Consider the following 20323-nt stretch of genomic DNA (forward strand, 5'->3'; position numbering starts at 1 on the left):
TCCGAAGGCAGCCGATTCTTTTGTTCATTTTCTCTCTTCTCTCTCCCGTTTTGCATCGTTTTGCATGCCAGAAATATCCCGAAGCCCCGGTATTATACTCGAGCCCCGAGGCAAGTCCCGAGATCCCGAGAAGTGTGGTTCTCGAGCCGAAGCTCTGCCCGCGAGAAGTTTGATTTTTGTGAAGATCTTCCAGATCTGCTGAGGATTACTACTTCTGCAAGTCGTAGTGTTGTCCGATCATCTTCTGATCAAGTGAGTGTGTAGTTACCTTCTTCTAACACATAAATATTAAGTATTTTCTATAAAATACGTGCTATGTGTATAATATAAAGTTGTTTATATGTGTGAATGTGTATTCACTTTCTTCTAACTCATAGATATGATTTATTCTCTATGAGATATGTGTTATGTGTGTGTGCCTCATCTGTTATGTGAAAAATGTGTTGATTAAAGCATACTATATAGTTTTTTTTATCTATGTATAAAAATGTATATTTTTATCTACTAATATGTTGGGTAGAACATGGGTAGATAGTTGGTGTGTAATAAACAGATGAGAGGCCACGTTGTTGTTTGATTTAGTCATCTAGCGGAGTTTAGATGACGACCACGGGCTATTCTAGACAGTCTTGTGGAAACATTAGCAGGTTCGCCACCTGTAGGTGTTAATGAACTTGGGCGTTCATTCGTTGTACTCCATCCCCCTCATGGTTGCCTTATTTGACTTATATTGCTGAGGAACCCCCGAAGCATGTGTTGTCGCCCCGATGAAATATTCTTAGACTAAGTCCCTTATGTTAGTTGTTTTAGGGACATAAAGTGAGAATAACAGGAATGGGTAATTGGGTTATTGTTGGTTGGTGAAAATTAAATATGATTATTTATTGTGGGTTGAAAACCCTATATGCTCACCAGGCTCCCAAGCCTGACCCACTCAGTTTTATTTGTATTACAAGAAGTGGCGCGAGGGCATGAGATGGGTGAACCATCAGTTGTTTTGTTTACAAGTCTGTATATGTATATATTTGTTGAATGACTTGTAATGTTATCGTTTATGCTTATTGGTCTGTATCGGAACATGACACCCCGAGTTTTGATTATATAATGAAAAATACATTTCTTTTATGAAATGCTTTGGTAAACATTGTTTTATCATGTTTTGTTTTTGGGAACAAATTCCGCAACTCTTTCAAATCAAAAGGATTTACTCTGAAATTATTTTAAAAGCATAAATGAAATCGGTCTTTTCTGGCCGAGATTTTGGGGATGTCACACCTATCATGCTATTCTTATATTCCCATACTAAATCAATAAACATGTATGGGTATTTAGGTGCGCTTACTTGAGCTCGGCCGATTGCATGCATCACACCCCTTCTTTCTAGTAGTAACTTTCTTTAGGAAATCATTTTTTTTCGAAAAATTTACCAAATCCTCAGCTTGAGTTCAGACACACCCGAGAGTATGTCTGAATCCCTCAAACCAAGGCCCTGATGCCAACTTGTAACATCCCAAAAATCATAAGTAAAAAGTTCATTTTTAAATCAACCAAAATCCATAAAATGTCTCAAATCAACCATCAAAGTATGCCAATGTGAAAATAGTTATCAGAGTACAAATCCCAAAATCACAAAAAATTGCGAAAACATGGGTGAATGCGCTACGATCAGGCCGAACCCTTCCTTTTCGAACTAGAAGTACCTGAAATATAAACTTAAACCATAAACACAAATCTTAGTGAGTTCCCCAAATACCACATACCATACATCAGTCACACATATCATATTGAAACGTATAACATGTCTATTTGACTCCTGAGTCCCTTCGAACTCTCTGAGTCCCTTTGACTCTTTGAGTCCCTTCCGACTCCGTCCATATCTTTCAACTAGTATGGGTCGGTTTCACCCCTTCAACTAAGCATACATTCATAACAACAAGAGTCACAAAGACAACAAGTTCATACGTACATATCTATAAGTGTCACAAATATCACTATTATCCTACATTATAATCTAGTGGGCTGATATTGGTGCCTTCGACCCATAAATACAATGAGGATACTCACCTTGATCGATAATAGAAGATACCTAACTACTACTTCTCTCACTGCTGGAACATGGTGCTATACCCCACCTAGATAGTCATACAAGCTAAACCCTTAGTCTACCTTTTAAAACTACGAGTTGACCAAAAGTCATCTAGTTAAAAGCCAACGCCTAAAGTCAATGGTCAAAGTAGTCAACATGCCACAATCCTCCACGTCGTGGCCTTCTTTGGCCACATTGTGGGCATAAGATAACAAAACAGCTGATCCGACCCCCAGTCGCCACAGCGTAGCGACCTACTGCCACGTCGTGGGAAATGGGTTCCAGACAACTTAATGGATTAAGTTGTTTTTCTTCAGCCCCACGAGCTTCAAAGCTCAGATCTAGTCTAAAACATGGTCAAGAAGAATAAATTTTCTAACTTTACCTATTAGGACCATCCAAAAAGGTCCAAAACTCAAACCCTAGGTTTCCTAAGGCATAGACTTAACTACTAAGAACTTATTCCTTTAAGTCTGAAGTCCATCTTTTCCAGAAGTGTTTCTAACACTAAAACCAACATAAAAGTTGGTGCTTTTTAGACATGAATGTACAATGCATGTCTTGAACCCATATTAGGTCAAAATGAGTTTATGACCTAAATCTCATGCAGGAGTTCAAAATACAACTAAACTTCAAATCCAAGCCACAAACTACACCAAAAGCCCTAAAGATTCATTAAGTAGTAAACTTTATGAGATTTCACCATTCTAACTAACTAGAACAAGAAGATTATGGTACAAAGCTCAAGATCTAGCAACTTAACATGATAAAAATCGAGTTTAGGACACTTACAAAGGTCCAGAAGACTGACAACGTGAAGAATGGAAACTTTCTTGTTGGATCTTAGCTCACTAATTCCTCCCTCTTCCTTAAATAGCTTCCAAATACACCAAAAAGTGCTCAAAAATTCGGATGTTACAAATCTCCCCCGATTGAATCCGCCTACATCCTTAAAGTCCGTCATCGCAAATAAATCAAGGTAATGATCTCTCATCTCCTCCTTAGGCTCCCATGTCCACTCTAAACCCTTCCGATGCTGCCATTGCACCTTCACCAATCCTACTGTATTGTTTCGAAGAGTCTTCGTCTTCCTATATAGGATCGCAATCAGTCTCACTATGTAATTCAGGCACTCGTCCACTTGAATTTCCTCGAAAGGAACCACTACAGAATCATGAATTAAATTCTTACGCAACTGAGAGACATGAAAAGTGTTGTGGATCTGACTAATCTCCACGGGTAGATCCATTCGATACGCAATCTTGGCCACCTAGACAACAACCCTGAAAGGACCAATATATCGGGGGCCCAGCTTGCCCCGCTTCCTGAACCGAAGACACTGTTCCAAGGTGACACCTTCATGAGTACCATATCTCTAACCTGAAATTCCAAATCTGACCGGCGTCTATCAGCATAACTCTTCTATCGGCTCTGCAATCTCCTGCGCACCTGCTAGATCAACTCGGTAGTCTGGAGCATGAACTCCATGTTACCTATAACTCACTGACCGACCTCACCCTAGCCAATCGGGGTCCGATATTTCCTTCCGTATAGAATATCAAAAGGAGTTCAATCAATACTGGCGTGGTAGTTGTTATTGTAAGAAAGCTCAAAAAACGTGAGATACGTATCCTAGCTACCACCAAAATCCAGCACGTAAGCCCGAAGCATATCCTCCAAGGTCTAGATAGTCTGCTGGCTCTAACCATCGGTCTGTAGATGAAACGTTATGCTGAAGTAAAAACGAGTATCTAATTCCTCATGGAACCTCTTCCAAAACTTGGATGTGAATCGAACATCTTGATCAGAAACCATTGAGACCGGAACCCCATGTCCCGCTACAACCTCTCGGATATAGACATCTGCTAACTTCTCCGCAGAAATGCTCTCCTGAATAGGGATGGAATATGCACTCTTGGTTAATCGACTTACGATGGTCCAAATCGAATCCACCCCTCGTGTGGTCCGTGGTAGCTTCGTTATAAAATCCATCGTAATCTCTTCTCATTTCCAAACAGGAACACCCAACGGCTCCATCTTGTCGTGAGGTTGCTAATGCTCGACCTTGACTTTCCTGCAAGTCAAGTACCTCTCTACATACCAGGCCACATTCAACTTCATGCAGGGCCACCCATATTCAATTTGAAGGTCTCTATACATCTTCGTCGCTCCCGGATGAATAGAAAACCTCGACTTATGCGCCTCTTCCATCAAAATCTGACGCCTCTTCCATCAAACTTATGTGCATCTAATGTTGCAAATGTGATTCTTATGTAGGTTCTTACAACCTGTCATCCACATCCTAAACTTAAGTTGATCATAATGTTATATTGCATTTGTTTAGATTTTTAATTTCTCTCCATGAATTCGTATGTTCAGGTACACATTTATCTCTGTAACCTTTATACCAATAATCATTTTTTTTCAGGGGCAGACTCCATTCCTTTACAACTGTAAAAAGGTTAGGGGCACTTTCATTTATTATATATGTATGGTTAAAATTCAAGAAATAACAATGTACTTTCATTTATTATATCATCCTACTTTCATTTCTTTCAGATGTGGAGCCTTGTATTTAATGAGAAGTCAAATAATTTATTAATGTTGGTGTTAAATTATGATTTAATGAGTTGTGAATATAAGTTTTGATTTATTCAAAGAAGCTTACTTGTTCAAATGAATAAACCCTCCTATTTTGTAAATAAATACAAGGAAGGTTATATAATTAGGCAATCATACTTTCCGCTTTGTATCATTATGGGCACATAGTAATTTTTGGACAATTAGGCTACCCAACTTTTTATTTTGACCCCATTTAACCTGTTTCCGACCAAAAAAGTGTTGGAACTGCATGAAATGAAAATGTTACAACTATTTTGGGACAGTGGGAGAATTATTTTAATATGGTACCTATCTAACATGTTATGCTTTCAAGCAAAATGTTTATTTCCCATGTAACATGTCTTTATTCAAGTTGCATTATACAATTTCACTTTCCATTTACATTATTTTTATATAAAATATGTTATTTCTTTTCTCATTATTTTTCATTAAAAATCTTTAGATAATGGAAACGACACCAATATGGCTGTTGCAACTGGATCAAAATACATAACTGTGAAACTTTGGAAGGCAATTTCTAATATTTGATTTCATTCAAAACTTTCTTATTTAATATTCACAAATTAAAAAACTATAAAATAAAATCCTTTTCACCTTAAAGTTTAATCTAGAACGTCTGTATTAGAAAACCTAAAGATTAGTTATTTCAGATCTCTTTGTGGACATACTGCTTAAGTTCAAAGCCTTGCATCACAACCCAATGACAATTTGGTTACTTTTTCCTTTTCCTAATCTTTAATGTTTTACATTTTTGTCACTATCTCAGCTCTTTTCACCATTACATATATGTTTAGGTTTTAGGGATTGCAGAATCAACGTGTGGCAAATAGAGTCTAATAATGTAACGACCCAATTTTCACGTCCAAAAATTTCGTTTTAAAACATTACTTTAGAAAACATTAATAATAAAAAAACATTGTTTGATCAAATGATGACACAACGTAAACCATGTCTAAAAGCCAAATCATACAACCAATCAAAATATCAGAGTATAAATCCCAGAGAATCTCGTAAATGCGGAAACCAAAGAGTGTGTGTGTGACATGCTGCTACCGCGCCGGCTCCTTTCCCCTAGCTGAGGAGGTACCTGAAACCAAAACTGAAAACCGTAAGCACGAAGCTTAGTGAGTTCCCCCACCGTACCACATACCATACAAGCACATAACATAACATACTGCCAGGCCATTATGGGGTGCCTGACTACCCGGTACGGCCATTCTGGGGTGCCGTCCTACCCGTGTCAAGCCATTCTGGGGTGCTGACTACCCGTGTCAAGCCATTCTGGGGTGCTGACTACCCATCGGTCCTAACAACCGATCCTCGGGGACTAGTCCCCTCTTACTACCTTTATCGCATATAACATAACAAGCCAGCATGCAAACATATCATCACGTACTGTCAGGCGTTTCTGGGGTGTCTGACTACCCTTCGGTCCTAACATCCGATTTCTACTTCTATCTCCTATAACATATCATGCTAGCACATAACATATCAGGTAGTAGCAAACCTATATGACATCACAAAGACAATCATCCAACATACGACTCCTACTGGTGGGCCGGCATTGTGGCCGTAGACCCACCGCTACTGGAAGGTAACTCACCTCGAAGTAGCTGCTGCTCTGATCGGGAACTGACTGCTTACTGCTGCTGCTGCTCCGGAAATCCTCCGGCTGCAATTCCCACAACATACTCAATCAAACACTGCTAACTGTCCTTTGGGTAAAATGACCATTTTACCCCTGATCATGTCATCAAACAAAGTCAGAGTCAACTTTCAGTTGACCCGACTCGCCGAGTTGGCTTTCCAACTCGCCGAGTCCCTACCCAAACGATTGCCCTGAATCCCGTTCCTACTCGTCGAGTTAGGCGACGACTCGACGAGTTCACCTTCTAAATTGATATTCAAGTCCTTCATTCTACTCGCCGAGTTGTATGAACAACTCGTCGAGTTCATCTTCATCCGACGAACACTCATGCTAAGACTCGCCGAGTTGTATGAACAACTCGCCGAGTCCATCTTCATCCGAAGAACACTTATGCTGCGACTCGCCGAGTTGTATGAACAACTCGCCGAGTCTGTTCTTGATCTAAGGAGATTGCCTTGAACTCGCCGAGTCAGGGCATTGACTCGCCGAGTACCTCCATAGTTGACTTCAGCTTCTGACTCACTGAGTCACACCCCGTGACTCACTGCTCACTCGACACTACGAAAAGGGGACAAACTCGGAGACTCGCGAACAGACTCGCCGAGTCACATGAACGACTCGCCGAGTCGTTGCCATGAACCCACTAAATACACAGATTTGCTCGATTCCAGTCCATGCCATTCATAGATCTGGACTTCTAGGACACAAATCACACGTAAAGTTTCCAACTTTACGTGTAGATATTCACCAATATGGATTTTAGGGCTCAAAATGCCTCAAAAGGGTAGATCTAGGGTGGACAAGCAACATGGGACCATAAAGCTAACAGATCTGAGCTCCTGGAGCTCAATCTTGCCTAGATCTAGAGGCCAATCAACTTATTACAAACCCTCAAGCATACACAATCTTGGAAATGGCTCAAAAAGGACTTTAATGGAGCTATAAGGGACAATAAGCTTAAAAACAGAGGGGAAACGAGCTATACCTTAGGGGAAACGTTGGAATGACACAGAGATGCTTGGCCTCCTTCTCCTCTTCTTGATTCCCTCTTCTTTTCCTTCAAAAACTTCAAGAACACCACAAAAACACTTCAAACTCACAAGGAAGCAAGGCTAGAGAGAGATACAGGGCTCTGAGGGTGAATGGGGGCGAGGTTGGGGCGGATAAGTCGTTTAAATAGGGTGCAAACCCCTGAAACTTAGGGTTTCATCCAACAGTTGTGACTCGCCGAGTCCAGGATATGGACTCGCCGAGTCGCCAACTTAAACGTGTCCCGGGTCCCGCATCCACTCGGCGAGTCGGACCTATGACTCGTCGAGTCCAAGGCTAAAAGAAGAGAAATGCTCAAATAAGATTTACGTACTAGGAACCAGGTGCTACAAATAAAGCATATATTATATCAGTAAAGAAGAAGAGAAAAGGCAACAAGGAAGAAGAATCTCAATCAGAGGTGTATTGTTATATTTTTATATTTCATTTTATTATATAAGTTTATTATTGATAATTTGGTTAAAAAATAAATATATTGTAGGGGTAGGCTGTATCTACACTTGTGAGCCATACACAATGTCTATCTTCAATTGTATTGGCCTGAATTTGGAACAATTTGTTCTGCATCATGGGATCACTCTATTAGAAGATGGGTTATTGAGACAGGAAAAGATACAATAAACATGGTATTAATATTATTTTTATTAAAGTTTAAATTAAAAACATTATTTAATTGATTTTTTTGGGTAAATATCATGAAAAACCTTATATATTACGTTTTTTTTCAAATTAAACCTCAAGTCCTCAAACTTTATTTTTTCTGCAGTGCATAATGGCAATGTACTTCTTTTTTTTTTTTTGATAAAATAGTTGAATTGATTACAATGAGTATTATCTGAAGGACTAAATGACTCTAAAAAAACCTTATGCTTTGCTTTATTTTATAAAATTCAACCAATAAATAATGACCGAAAAATATCCTAACCAATCCAAACATACGCCAACAACATGCCAGAGTCTTCATCTAGTTTACATAGTAGCCTAATGTGCAGAGCACAACCATAAACACATGATACACTTATAACTACAAATACATAGTACACTTTGAAATAAATATAATTTAATATATAACATAATATTACAAATATTAAATAGTATATTTAAATTATAACTATTTGATAAAAATAAACTAGCAATGTTAGAAAAATAAAAAATAAAGATTAAAATGGATAACTGAAATTTCATCCATATTTTTGAAGAAATAATTAATGTTAGTCCATATTTGGGCTGAATAGTATTCATCTCTCCGATACTCATCTCTCCCATACACCCCAAATGCCATGTTTTGTATTTTCTTTCCATGTTCTTCTTCACAAGAACCTATTTCTTCCCCATTTATAGAAATATGAATAATATCCCAAAGATGAAGTATAATTATTTATTTATCCAAAAATAGGAATAAAATTTTAGTTGTCGATTTTAGTCATTTTTTTTTTATTTTTCAACATTACTAGTTTATTTCTATCTAATAGTTGTAAGTTTAGTGTAATGTTTAATATTTGTTATATCCTAATAACTATTTAATTATATTAATTTATTATAAATGTAAAGTTTGTTTTTTTTTTGTATCAAAATCATATAAAAATTTAAATACAAATTAAAAATTTGAAACATGGTAACATATTTAATAAAAGCTCATAATTAAAATATATCTTACAAATATGATAACATATGTCAGTAAACATGCACTTAACTATATACTGTAACAGTAATCTAATAAAAAAACAATAATGGTCCTGTTCTAGGCAAAAAGAAATAACACATGACATAATGATTACAAACAATTTATTTTGTTGTAATTTTCTAATTATATAACTTATAATATTATTGTAATTAAAAAGAAATATTATATATTTCTTAAAAACTAATTAGAAGAATAGTGTGTAGTTACAAGAATGGAATATAGTATAAATATATATATTTTTTTAGGATAAAAATGAGATAAAAAAATAAAATAGAGTTGAAAATAAAACATTATCTATCCTATTTTTATTCTATTTTTGAGAGAAAAAAATGAAACAGATCGGAGATTCTATTAGGTGAGAATAAAAAAGTTATACGTGTAAATAGACAAGGTTTTGAAATAATGGTATAAAATGTAGTTCTTCTAAAAATTCAGGGACTTATATATATAGACTAACCATGCCAAATAAAGTCAATGACGGTAGAAAAAAGCAAAGGGCCCGGGAAAATAAAAGGTAAGATCCAAATAATCCACAAAATATGACCGGCCCCTCCTCCATTTGTAAACGTGTCACGTTTCTCCAGTAATTAACTAATTATAATAAATAAACCCCTCAAAAATTTCCTTCTTTTTTTTGGTAAATTAATGTAAGCAGATTTATTTAATACTTTTATGCAACAAAAAAAAATTATAATATATGTTTTTTGGTAAATTAATGTAAGTTTATACAGATACTATAGTTCAATTAAAAATTAACCTAAATATGATCAGAATATATACATTTAACCAAAAAAGATAAAAGTTAAAACGACAACTCACTTGGTACTAGTTTTTAACTTTTTTTAGCATAACTTAAAAATGATGTTGAAAAATAGTTCATTTTTGGATAATAGGCACATTTGCTTTTATTAATTGTTGTTTATAACATATTTGTAAGTAAATACAGCTATAAATGATATTTTCTATAGATTTTTTTATTATTATTTTCAAACTTCACTGACCAAATAAAAACTTAAAACAAAAATGGTTTTATTATATAAAGTTATCTTAAAAACTTTTCTCTCTAGCCAAATTTATTACATAGCTTTAGTTTTAATTTTTTTTTATTATACACTATACTGCTAACGATATTACATTTTTTTATAACCTATTTATAAAAAAATAGGGTAATATTGTTGTTTAATTTAAATTCATGCGTTTATTGGTTAGTATTACTATATACTATTAGTGGTAGGTTTATTAGGTTATAATGCAATTAACTTCTGTCAGATAAATATGTTATTAATTTTTTCTTTAAATTTTAGATATCTCAAAATAAACATGATTTTTTTTTTCAAATAAGAACTTTAGCTATTTTGAGTCATTGGCCCTCAAAACACAACTTATAAAAGAAGCGAACAAAAAAAGAAGTGTCCCGCCGACCCATCTTCAACTTCAAAAATAGTCACCGTCAAAAGTTGAAATATTTATGGTATATTTTATTAAATTAAAATACTTTTTATTTTATTTTTTGATCACTACGAGCATCATCAAGTATTCGATAATGATTCATCCATTTTAATAATTCCATTGTATCAAAATTTGCTAATCAAATTAGATATAATGAACTTGCTGCTTTTTCTTTTTGGTAATTTTAATTTCATTGGTCAGTTTAGGTAATTGAAATAAACAGAAATATCTAATAGAGATGTAAATTATGATCTTGTACATTTGTATATGCGAGTTTAATGGTGAACACAACGAAATACGATGGCTGAAGTTGTGAGTAGTCAACCTGTCAAATAGATCTGTTTGTGTTAGTGTGTCTTAGCATTATTTTTCCTTCTATTCATAAAAAGACTATTTTTGAAAATAAACCTAAAACTTCACATAAATCTTTACATTGTTTGCTAACCCTATTTTTTGTAACAGTTTTATAAAAAAAATAAATAAAATTAAGCTGTGTAACTATTTTATACACAAAAATTGATGTAGAATACGTAATCGTTATATTATGTGAATAAAATTGAGTGAATTTTATTAAAGTAAAGTTGAAAATATCTTTATTAAAAGTTTTGAATTTTGTTACGTGACGGTGCGAGAATATAAATTAAAGTCTCCGTTAACTGCCAACAGTGGAAAGTAAAATCAGCCACCAAATACTCATCACGCAGTTTTACATGTATCTTGTGTATTACCAGTTGTACGTTAGTTCCCCCTTCAACCATAGTTAACTTCTCTCTTCTATATATGCTTCCCTTCACCGATACTCATCTCTCTCTGTGTGTATATATATTAATATATATATACGTCTGTGTGTGTGAGACTGAGGACTCTGCTATCTTACAAAACAAGAGACAACAGTTCCAAGCAATCTCTCTATCTCTTTATCTCTTTCTCTTCCCCTATAAATTAGGAGGGAGAGAAAGACGCTCGAAAAGGACCAGTACTGGCCTGGTTAAGGAGTTTTGTACCCAGTCAACTCAGAAGAGGAAATCGGAAGAAGAAGCGGAAGCAGAAGCTTATGAATTGGTTGCAGAAGATGGTTTTTCCTGTAAGACGTGTTTGGATTGCTGTTGCTGCGCGTGTAAAGTCCCGTAACAATGGTTAGTCTCTCTCTCTCTCTCTCTCTCTCTCTCTCTCTCTCTATATATATATATATATATATATATATATATATATATATATCTTCGTTTATGTGTTTTTGTACGATCTGATTTCTGTAACGGATTTACTAATCGAGTGATTTTTTGGATTGCGATAAGTATTTGGACTTCAGATTTTTGTCAAATGGAAGAATATTTGAGTATCTTAATTTCGAGGACACAATGAATTTCATTGAAATAGATTTTGAGTTTTGAAAATATAACCGACACTCATGTATTAATGGTTGTATAATCATTTTGATAATTACCGATCGAGCAAATTATAGGGTTACGATTAGTTTCTTCTTTGCCAGAACGCAAGAAAATCGAGTCTATGAAGTGAAAACTCATTTTGATTTTGAATACGACGTTCAAGAGTTTATGGTTCTGTAATTTCTAAAATTATTATGTTATAATTCATTGATCAAGCTATTTGTGAGACTCTAGAAGTATTTGAACTTCAAAAATTTTCCCAATGAATTTCGATGTTCGTAAAATTAATTTTGATTTTGAAAATTTAACCGATCTTCAAGGATTTAATTCATTGATCGAGCGATTTATAAGATTGTGACAAGTATCTGAACTTGAATTTTATCAAATATTTTAACACAATTCTGATCTGAAAAATCCCATCGGTGCTTTTGGATTTTAGTTGTGACATAAATTCATTCCAGATTTATGATTTGAAATGATATTTAATTTTAATATATTGAAATAAGTTGAATATAGTTATTGATGGAGAATAGAGGCTCGTGATTGCGTTGAAGGCGTACACTTTTCCGATGAAAACTTTAATGCGTGTCTACGTGCTTTAATGGTGGTTTCTTTTGCTATCATAAATTCATAATCATATTCAAATTGAATTTCCCTTTCCCTTCCATTTCTTTTTCTTTTTTGGAAAACGAAAACCAAATTGTTCTTGAATGCTCTAAAACTTTAACCAAATAAAAGGAAGAGAGATGGTCTGCATTTTGTATACATTCTTAAATTAAAGTTATTTATTAGATTTTGTAATTTCCTTTTTGTCTAAAAATATAGTTTAATAGAATAATTTGATCATTTGGATTAAAGCAATGCATTTTTTGTATCTTATGAATGATTAAACGTGTCGATAAGCAATATTAAAATAAGTCTATCTCAAAATTTATATATATTCTAACACATCTTAAACAAATATTCTTACATTATTTTGATAACAAGACAAGGTAAGTTTTATTCAAAATCACAAATCAAATCACTATATTGAATTGAGCATTTTTTTTTCATTTCTTTTTTGTATTTTTGTCTTTGGCTAATTTTCATGGTGCATATTTTGGTAGAAAAAAAAAAGAATTGAATAATTATATGGTTGGACAAAGGTCACCTTTTTCCAGAAGCGGAATACATGATTATTCTTTGAAAACTATTCTTGTTTTCATCTGAGAGTTTTAATTATTTTAATATATTTATACATCATTTAATTCTAATTAAAGAAAACAGCTTTTTGAGTGTTCTATCACATTGTATATAAAATATGTTTTGTTTAACAATAAAAAAAAGTAATGTTGTAAAAAAAATTAAGGAGTAGAAGCTAATAATGTTTTTTTTTAAATATTTCTTTCTCATTTTAGAGAAAAAGATTATAAGTATTGTTTTACCCTCGAATCCAATTCGTTTTGACATTCTGATAAACAGTGACATCTTTTTATATGTGAAGAAAGTTCTGTAAAAATAAAAGGAATCAGTCTCAAATCATATCCTAAAATGATAAGGTTGAATGTAATTAGTGGCTATTAATAACAACTAATATCCTGAAAAACATTTCTTTATCCATAAAATATCTACAAAGATTCCCATTAACGATTCGCACTCATACTACCGATTTGCTGACTTGTAACTACACTACTAACTAACAACCATTTTGGATGCCCTCACCTAACCTTACCTTCATAACACTCGCATACAATTAATTAATCTTATTATTTTTGTTTTTGAAAGTTTGTGAAAATCAAATAGAAAAAGAAAAACCACTTACAAAAAGATGTCGTTTGTGCTGACCAGGTGGTGGGCTATTGAAGCTACACGATGACATACAAACATGTGGATACGAGGATGTACAAGTGATGTGGGAGATGCTTCATAGAACAGAATCAGAGTTAACATCAAACAGTCGTCGAAAGCGCAAGCCTAGATCCTTCTGGAAGATCTTCATATGGCAAAACAACAATACTTGCTCTTCACCTTTCTCCATAGACCATGCTTAATTAACAACATCAAAGTCGGTGTCTCCTTACTACCTACAACAAAATATGCAAGAAAAAAAAAACGTACAAGTACGTCGATATAATTAGTATGACTTTGATATGTATCTCGATAGGCTATTGTGATTCGAGTGACAAAACTCCATAATAGCCAAGTCGTTTTTTTGTAAATATATCATGCCTTTTTTTTCAAGATCCAAATCAAGTCATACATAAGAAAAAACATTACTTGAATAAACCATGTGATGTCTTACTCTTTAATGGAATTATGGAATCACTTTTGTTGTTGCCAATTGCCAAATATGTTCTTGTTTAAACTCCACGCACCATAACAAGCTTGATTAACAATAACTTAAAAGGAGATCAAGTTGTTTGAATTTGATATTTAAATCAATTAGTGATGAAAATACACATACAAGAAACCTCGGAGGACAAATTATTCCTTCAAAACTGTTCTAAATTAAGCGATTGATTAAATTACACACAATGCTAATCATACAACATAGCAACCAAATGATATATAGAAAACATAGATCACAAATTTATATCATTCCTCAAAAGCCTGCGTGCATATCTTCTCGAGCAATAAAGGCCAATCTTCACCAAGCCGCCGAGGGTTAATCTCCATGGCAACCCTAAAGTCTAACAAAGATATCGGGCTGATCTTAACGGGCTCATGACCTAAACGGGCCCCATTAAGTTCAAAACATGACCGTATCAAACCCTTCAAATAAACATCCAATCCGTTATTGATCGCGTTGGCGCAATCCACTGTAACCCCTTGAAGGCCTTGTGTTGCGGCAATAGGCTCCATGCGTGCCCTCAATGTTATTGTATCTAACAAACTGCTTTTGTCTGAGACACCAACATATTTAGTAGGTGGGGCCTTGCGGGCCCCACCTATACTGACCGGACAGTAAGGAATTCCAAGTGGCGCATGTAGTGGAATCCTACCGGATACCACTTCATGTTGTGGTTGTTTGATGACTTCTTGATGATGTTGCACGGGTTTCCGAGTATCAATGGGTGATGAAGGGGAAGAATAATTTGTCTTCCCATTTGGCTTGAGAGCACTTCTTCGGGCTCCTGTCCTTATCTTTCGTTGTGTTGGTGACAAAATGTCTCCATTTGGGAGAACAAGTGGACTTGAAGCCCGGGTTGCAACCGGGTTCGACCCGTTTTGGATAAACAGGCCATCCGCAGGTTTCTTATTTCCAAGAGGGACTTTTGTACACGCGTTTCTTAAAATTGAACGAATTAACTGATTATGAAGCGGAATACCCTCTCTACCAACTGTTCTTACACAAAGTTTATCAAATTCATCTTTGCTTAACTTTAAATTCAAGAATCTATTCAAGTAATCAAAATATTGCTTGGATCTTTCTGGTCCAAGCTTCCTGATTATCTGTTTTTTCAATTCAGCAAGATTGATCCATGACTGCTGCTGTGGTGGTTGCATTTCTCAACACAAGAAACTAAAGCCCCTAATTTAAGAAACTAAATTAGGGTTTTGGTCCATCTACAAAATCCCATTTTCCAGAAGAAATTCAATCTGTTCAACGACAGCCCACATAATGAATAGCCAAAACAGATCATGGAAAACCCTAATTAGGTTTTCAGTAGCGAGGAAAGAAGCAAATCATGAGTTACGGTTTCTAACTAACTCTCCCTCCAAAACGAAGTTCCCAAATTATTCAAATTCCAATCCAACAATACATAAACCCTAACCTCAATCGCGTCTACATCACACGAAATTCCTTAATTTTCAAAAAGAGATGCCTCTTTCCAACTCCAAGTACAGTCACAAATCAACATATTAGCAATCTCCCAATTCCAACAACCTTTCTGAAACTATGAATAGAACTCAAAATGCAACAAATTGATCAAACGATTGACTCCGCAGACTTCCGAAGAGAAAATTTGGTATTTTCATACACAATTGGGAAGCAAGAGGACAGCGATTGGAGAGATTTAAGCTACTAATGAACTTTAACAAGAAACAGAAATTGGTAAGCCTGACCTTATTGCATCTCTACCAAAATTGAGATTCAGAAAACCAAAAGTACTGGCTTTCACAATCTTCAAACTCTTTTGATCGTTGGAACCCAAGCTGATTTCAATAGCTTTCAATTCTCGCCTCAATTTTATCGGGTTTTTCTTCTGCCTAAAAACTGCTCCGCCGCATTTAGGTTTCGCCGCTGATTTTTCTACCTGTGGCTTTGAATCAGAGCTTGAAGGAGCCCTCGTTGTCTCTCTGATCGCGCTCTCCTCCGATACACTCTCTCTCTTCTCTTTCTCTCTCTACTTTCTCTTTCCGACCTTCTTTCGTTTATGTGTCTGGATTACCAATAGCTTTTTGTTATTACAAACAAGCCCCTTCTCTTTCGATAAATCGCCCAATTATTTTCTACGAGCCAAACCTGTTGTTCACTGTTTAGATAAAACTGAATTTGCATAATTGGACAATTTGGATTGTATTATTTGGTTTGGATATTCGGATTTTTGGAATGGATTTCACCAAAACCGAATTATTATTTTGGATTTCGGATTGGTTTTGGATTATGAAATAAAAACGAACAGTCCAAAAAATGGAATAACAATTTATTATTTATTTATTTTTAATATATCTATAATTATTTATTAATTTTATAATTTATTTTTTAATATAACTAAATAATTTATTTTTGTTTCTTCATTAAAATTTGGATAATATTATAATTATATATTGTTTTAAATTGTTCAGACTTTTGAAAACTGAATTACAAAAATCGATCCAACCGAATTGTAATTGAATTGGATCGGATCGGATTTGAATTTAGTTTGGAAAATTAGGATCCATATTTTGAAAACTGAAATAAATTTGGATTTACTTAATTGGATCAGATCAAACCGATCCATCCAAACGAACACCCCTAAGCCCAAGTTTAGGCAATACATAATATAGACTAAATGGTGTTCAAAATATATCGTTTTGGTAAAAAAAATTATTGGTGCATAGTGGTTTAATTTTAGATATTTTTGATATCAATCAATTTAAAAAGAGTATTATACCATTTATATATTTTTTATTTTTTTATATTTAAAATTTTTAATTAATTAAAAAAAAGAAATTAAAAATTCCTCAACTTTTTGTTCCTACCAATCATTCTACTAATTTAATGATGATATGTGTCATATTGGTATACTAAAATATCATTAAACGAGTTTATAACCCGTGAAACCACGGCTACAAAATTAATTAAACTTTAATAGTTAAAACACAAAATTATTAATCAATTATAATCGTTAATTTAAATAAATATGTGAAATTACATCACTTTATAATTTGTATTAATTTTATTTTAAAATTTATTGCATTGTTATTAATTTATTGTAATTAAACTGAAAATTTTAAAATTTGAATTAAAGAATTAATAGGTTGACAAATGACATGCATTAATTAAGAGATTTAATAGGGTGACACATGGCAAAAAAAGAATAAAATGTGTATTAATTAGGAGGCCTAATATGATGACACATGTCAAATGGATATTAAAACTATTCTTTTATTAGAATAGGGATAAGCATTAAATATTACACATGTCACTATTTAATTGTGTAGGAGGATTTGTAGGAAAAAAAAGTAGAAGAATATTTAATTTCTCATTAAAAAAGGCTCACACCTCCCCCCCCCCCTTCTCTCTCTCTCTCTCTCTCTCTCTCTCTCTCTCTCCTCCTTGCCACCGATGAACTCCTCTTCTTTCTATTTCTTTTCAAAATATACATTATCTTGAACACATACCTTTTCAAGAACACATACACACTTTCAAGAATACCTACACCTCCATCTCCGCCTGCTATCACCATCCGCCACAAACCACCTTCATCCCTGCCACTTTCACCACCATATCTCCTTCCTTAACCTGATGAAACTTCACCATTGGCCACTACACTACCGTTTTTTGAATTTATGCCAAAAAATCTGTTAGGTGCATTTCATGCATTCATTTTCTAGTTTTAATCCATAAAAGTGCATTGCATTTAGGTTTAAACTCATGCATTTTGCATATTTTTCAGGATTTTTCATGATGCAATTCCATTCACACACTTTTGTGATAGTTCAGGGACTTTTGAAGTAGGATCTTAGTTGAGGTGATGAATAAGAGATATGGACGAAGTTTCGGGACTATTGGAGCATCGAGGAGGAAGCTATGAAGAAAATAAAGATTTTGGCTTTACAGGAATTTACACGACCATGTAAATGTAAACCTTAAGTTTACACGGGCCGTGTAAATGCATACTCTTTGTGAATGTACTTCGAAGACCTGGCCGATTTGAGCATTCTACTTTTTGTATTTACACAGCCGTGTAAATGGTCAATTATAGTTTACACGGGCCGTGTAAACGTGTCGTCAGTTTTAAAACATTTTCATCCTTTGTAAAAGAGAGACGGTCAGTTCCAGAGGAAGTCAAGTCGTATTTTGGGAGAAGAGAAAGGATTTTGGGAAATTTTGGAAGTTGATTAACATTTGGAAACACTTTAATTTGCATTTTGTAAGTCAAATTGAGGATACAAACTTGTTGAATTTGTAGTTTAATTTAGACATGTGTGGCTGATTTCTAAAATCATTTCTAATTCTGAATTCTTAAGTATTTGTTGTTAGGTTGTAATTTACATTTGACTTATGTTTAACATCTAGTAATCTTTGATGTGATCTTAATTGTGTGTTTGATTGGTTCTCTTTTTTATTTGATCAATGAATTAGGGTTGTTATCAATCTAGTTAATCAAATTATAAAATTCGTATATGTTTTATGATTTTATGTTAGTAACATGCACTTGATTGGTTGTATTTAGATAAAAATAAGTGTAATCAATGATTAAATGTTCATAATCCCAAGCTTAAGAGGAATGTTGAACATTGTTGGTAATTGTTGCAAGAACTCAATGTCATTTAATGATTTGATGCAAGAACTTATTTGAATTGAATCAATTAAATGAAGTTTTATTTGAAGAACATATTTTGAATAAAACGCTTTTGTCAACTTAGATATTAAAGTTTATTAATATCTAAATTACCAACCTAGATTAAACATGAGTCATAACTATTTTACATCTTTCAACATCATACATATATAGGAATTAGAATCAGAAATGTATTTCTTTTACTGAATTTTGTTTTCAATCTTATTTCTTTATGAATTTCAATTTTAGTTTAAACATAATCCCCCATTTTAATATTGTTTGTATAATGTGTGAGAATATGGCTAAATAAGGAGTCCCGTATTCCTGTGGACCGACCCTGCTTACTCTATACTATCTTTGGTGTATGAAGTAGCGGTGATTTTGAGTTTTATTGTTATTATTTTATCCTATTATTTGTTGGTTTAACAACCAAACAAATTGGCGCCGTTGTCGGGGATACGGTAGTACTAATTGTTTATGTCAAGATCTTTTCACACAGGTACACCTTTACCAGTTGATTTGGAGATATAGAAATCTGCAAAACAAAGAAGGAAGCAAGCCAAAATTTTAAAGAAACAAAAATGTGAAGCTTCTTCATCAAATCCATCAACCACATCTTCACTAACATCCAAAAGTACCACCCTACCTACTCCTACCATGGCAGATAACCATGGAGGAAACCAAAATCCTCCAAACCCACCACCTGAACAAACCTTTATACAATGCGTCACTTAAGATGTCACTTAACAACCTTTGTGCATTAATTACCCTGCAACAATAAACTTTGAACTCAAGTCTGGACTCATCCATTTGTTACCTTCATTCTGTGGTCTTGAGAATGAAGACCCACATAAATTCCTTAAGGAATTTCATGTTGTCTGTGTGGGTATGAAGCCACATGAATTTACAGAAGATCAAATCAAGTTAAGGGCATTCCCCTTTGCTTTACAAGATTCAGCCAAGGAGTGGTTATATGACTTACCACCGGGGCCAGTCACAACATCGAATGAACTTGCAAGGATGTTTTTGGAAAAATATTTGACAGAAATGAGAGCTTCAGCTTTATGTAGAGAAATTATTGGTATCAAGCAACAAAAGAGAGAAGCCTTGCATACTTACTGGGAACGGTTCAAGAAATTGTGTTCAAGATGTCCAAAACATGGGATTTCAGAGTATCAATTGTTGCAATATTTTTGTGAGGGAATGTCATCTTGGGATAGGAGATTACTTAATGCATCAAGTGGTGGATCAATAGCTGATAAGACTCCAACAGAAATTAGAGCTCTTATCAAGAACATGGCAGAAGAGTCAAAGCATATAATTCAAGAAGAAGAATGGTACAGTGATACACCAAGAGTAGTGAAAGAAATTTCTACCGCAAAAATTGAAAGTCAACTTTCTGAGCTGACTAAAGTAGTGATGATG

The 20323-nt window shown here is 34.2% G+C and overlaps 1 protein-coding gene across 1 annotated transcript; it reads right to left on the reverse strand.

Annotated features, from left to right (window-relative positions):
• Positions 1-14322: 14322 nt before the first annotated feature.
• On the reverse strand, positions 14323-16295 carry LOC145083900 (uncharacterized). Its single transcript, XM_079023410.1, has one exon. It carries the CDS (start codon positions 15411-15413, stop codon positions 14502-14504), a length of 912 nt encoding a protein of 303 aa, XP_078879536.1. The 5' UTR covers positions 15414-16295; the 3' UTR covers positions 14323-14501.
• Positions 16296-20323: the final 4028 nt, after the last annotated feature.

Source organism: Lactuca serriola, chromosome 1 (genome assembly GCF_051521515.1).
Source record: "Lactuca serriola cultivar US96UC23 chromosome 1, Lser_US96UC23_V15, whole genome shotgun sequence".
Lineage (NCBI taxonomy): Eukaryota > Viridiplantae > Streptophyta > Magnoliopsida > Asterales > Asteraceae > Lactuca > Lactuca serriola.

Coding starts and splice junctions, on each gene's coding strand:
- LOC145083900 (XM_079023410.1), bottom strand. CDS start 15,413: ATGCAACCACCACAGCAGCAGTCATGGATCAATCTTGCTGAATTGAAA.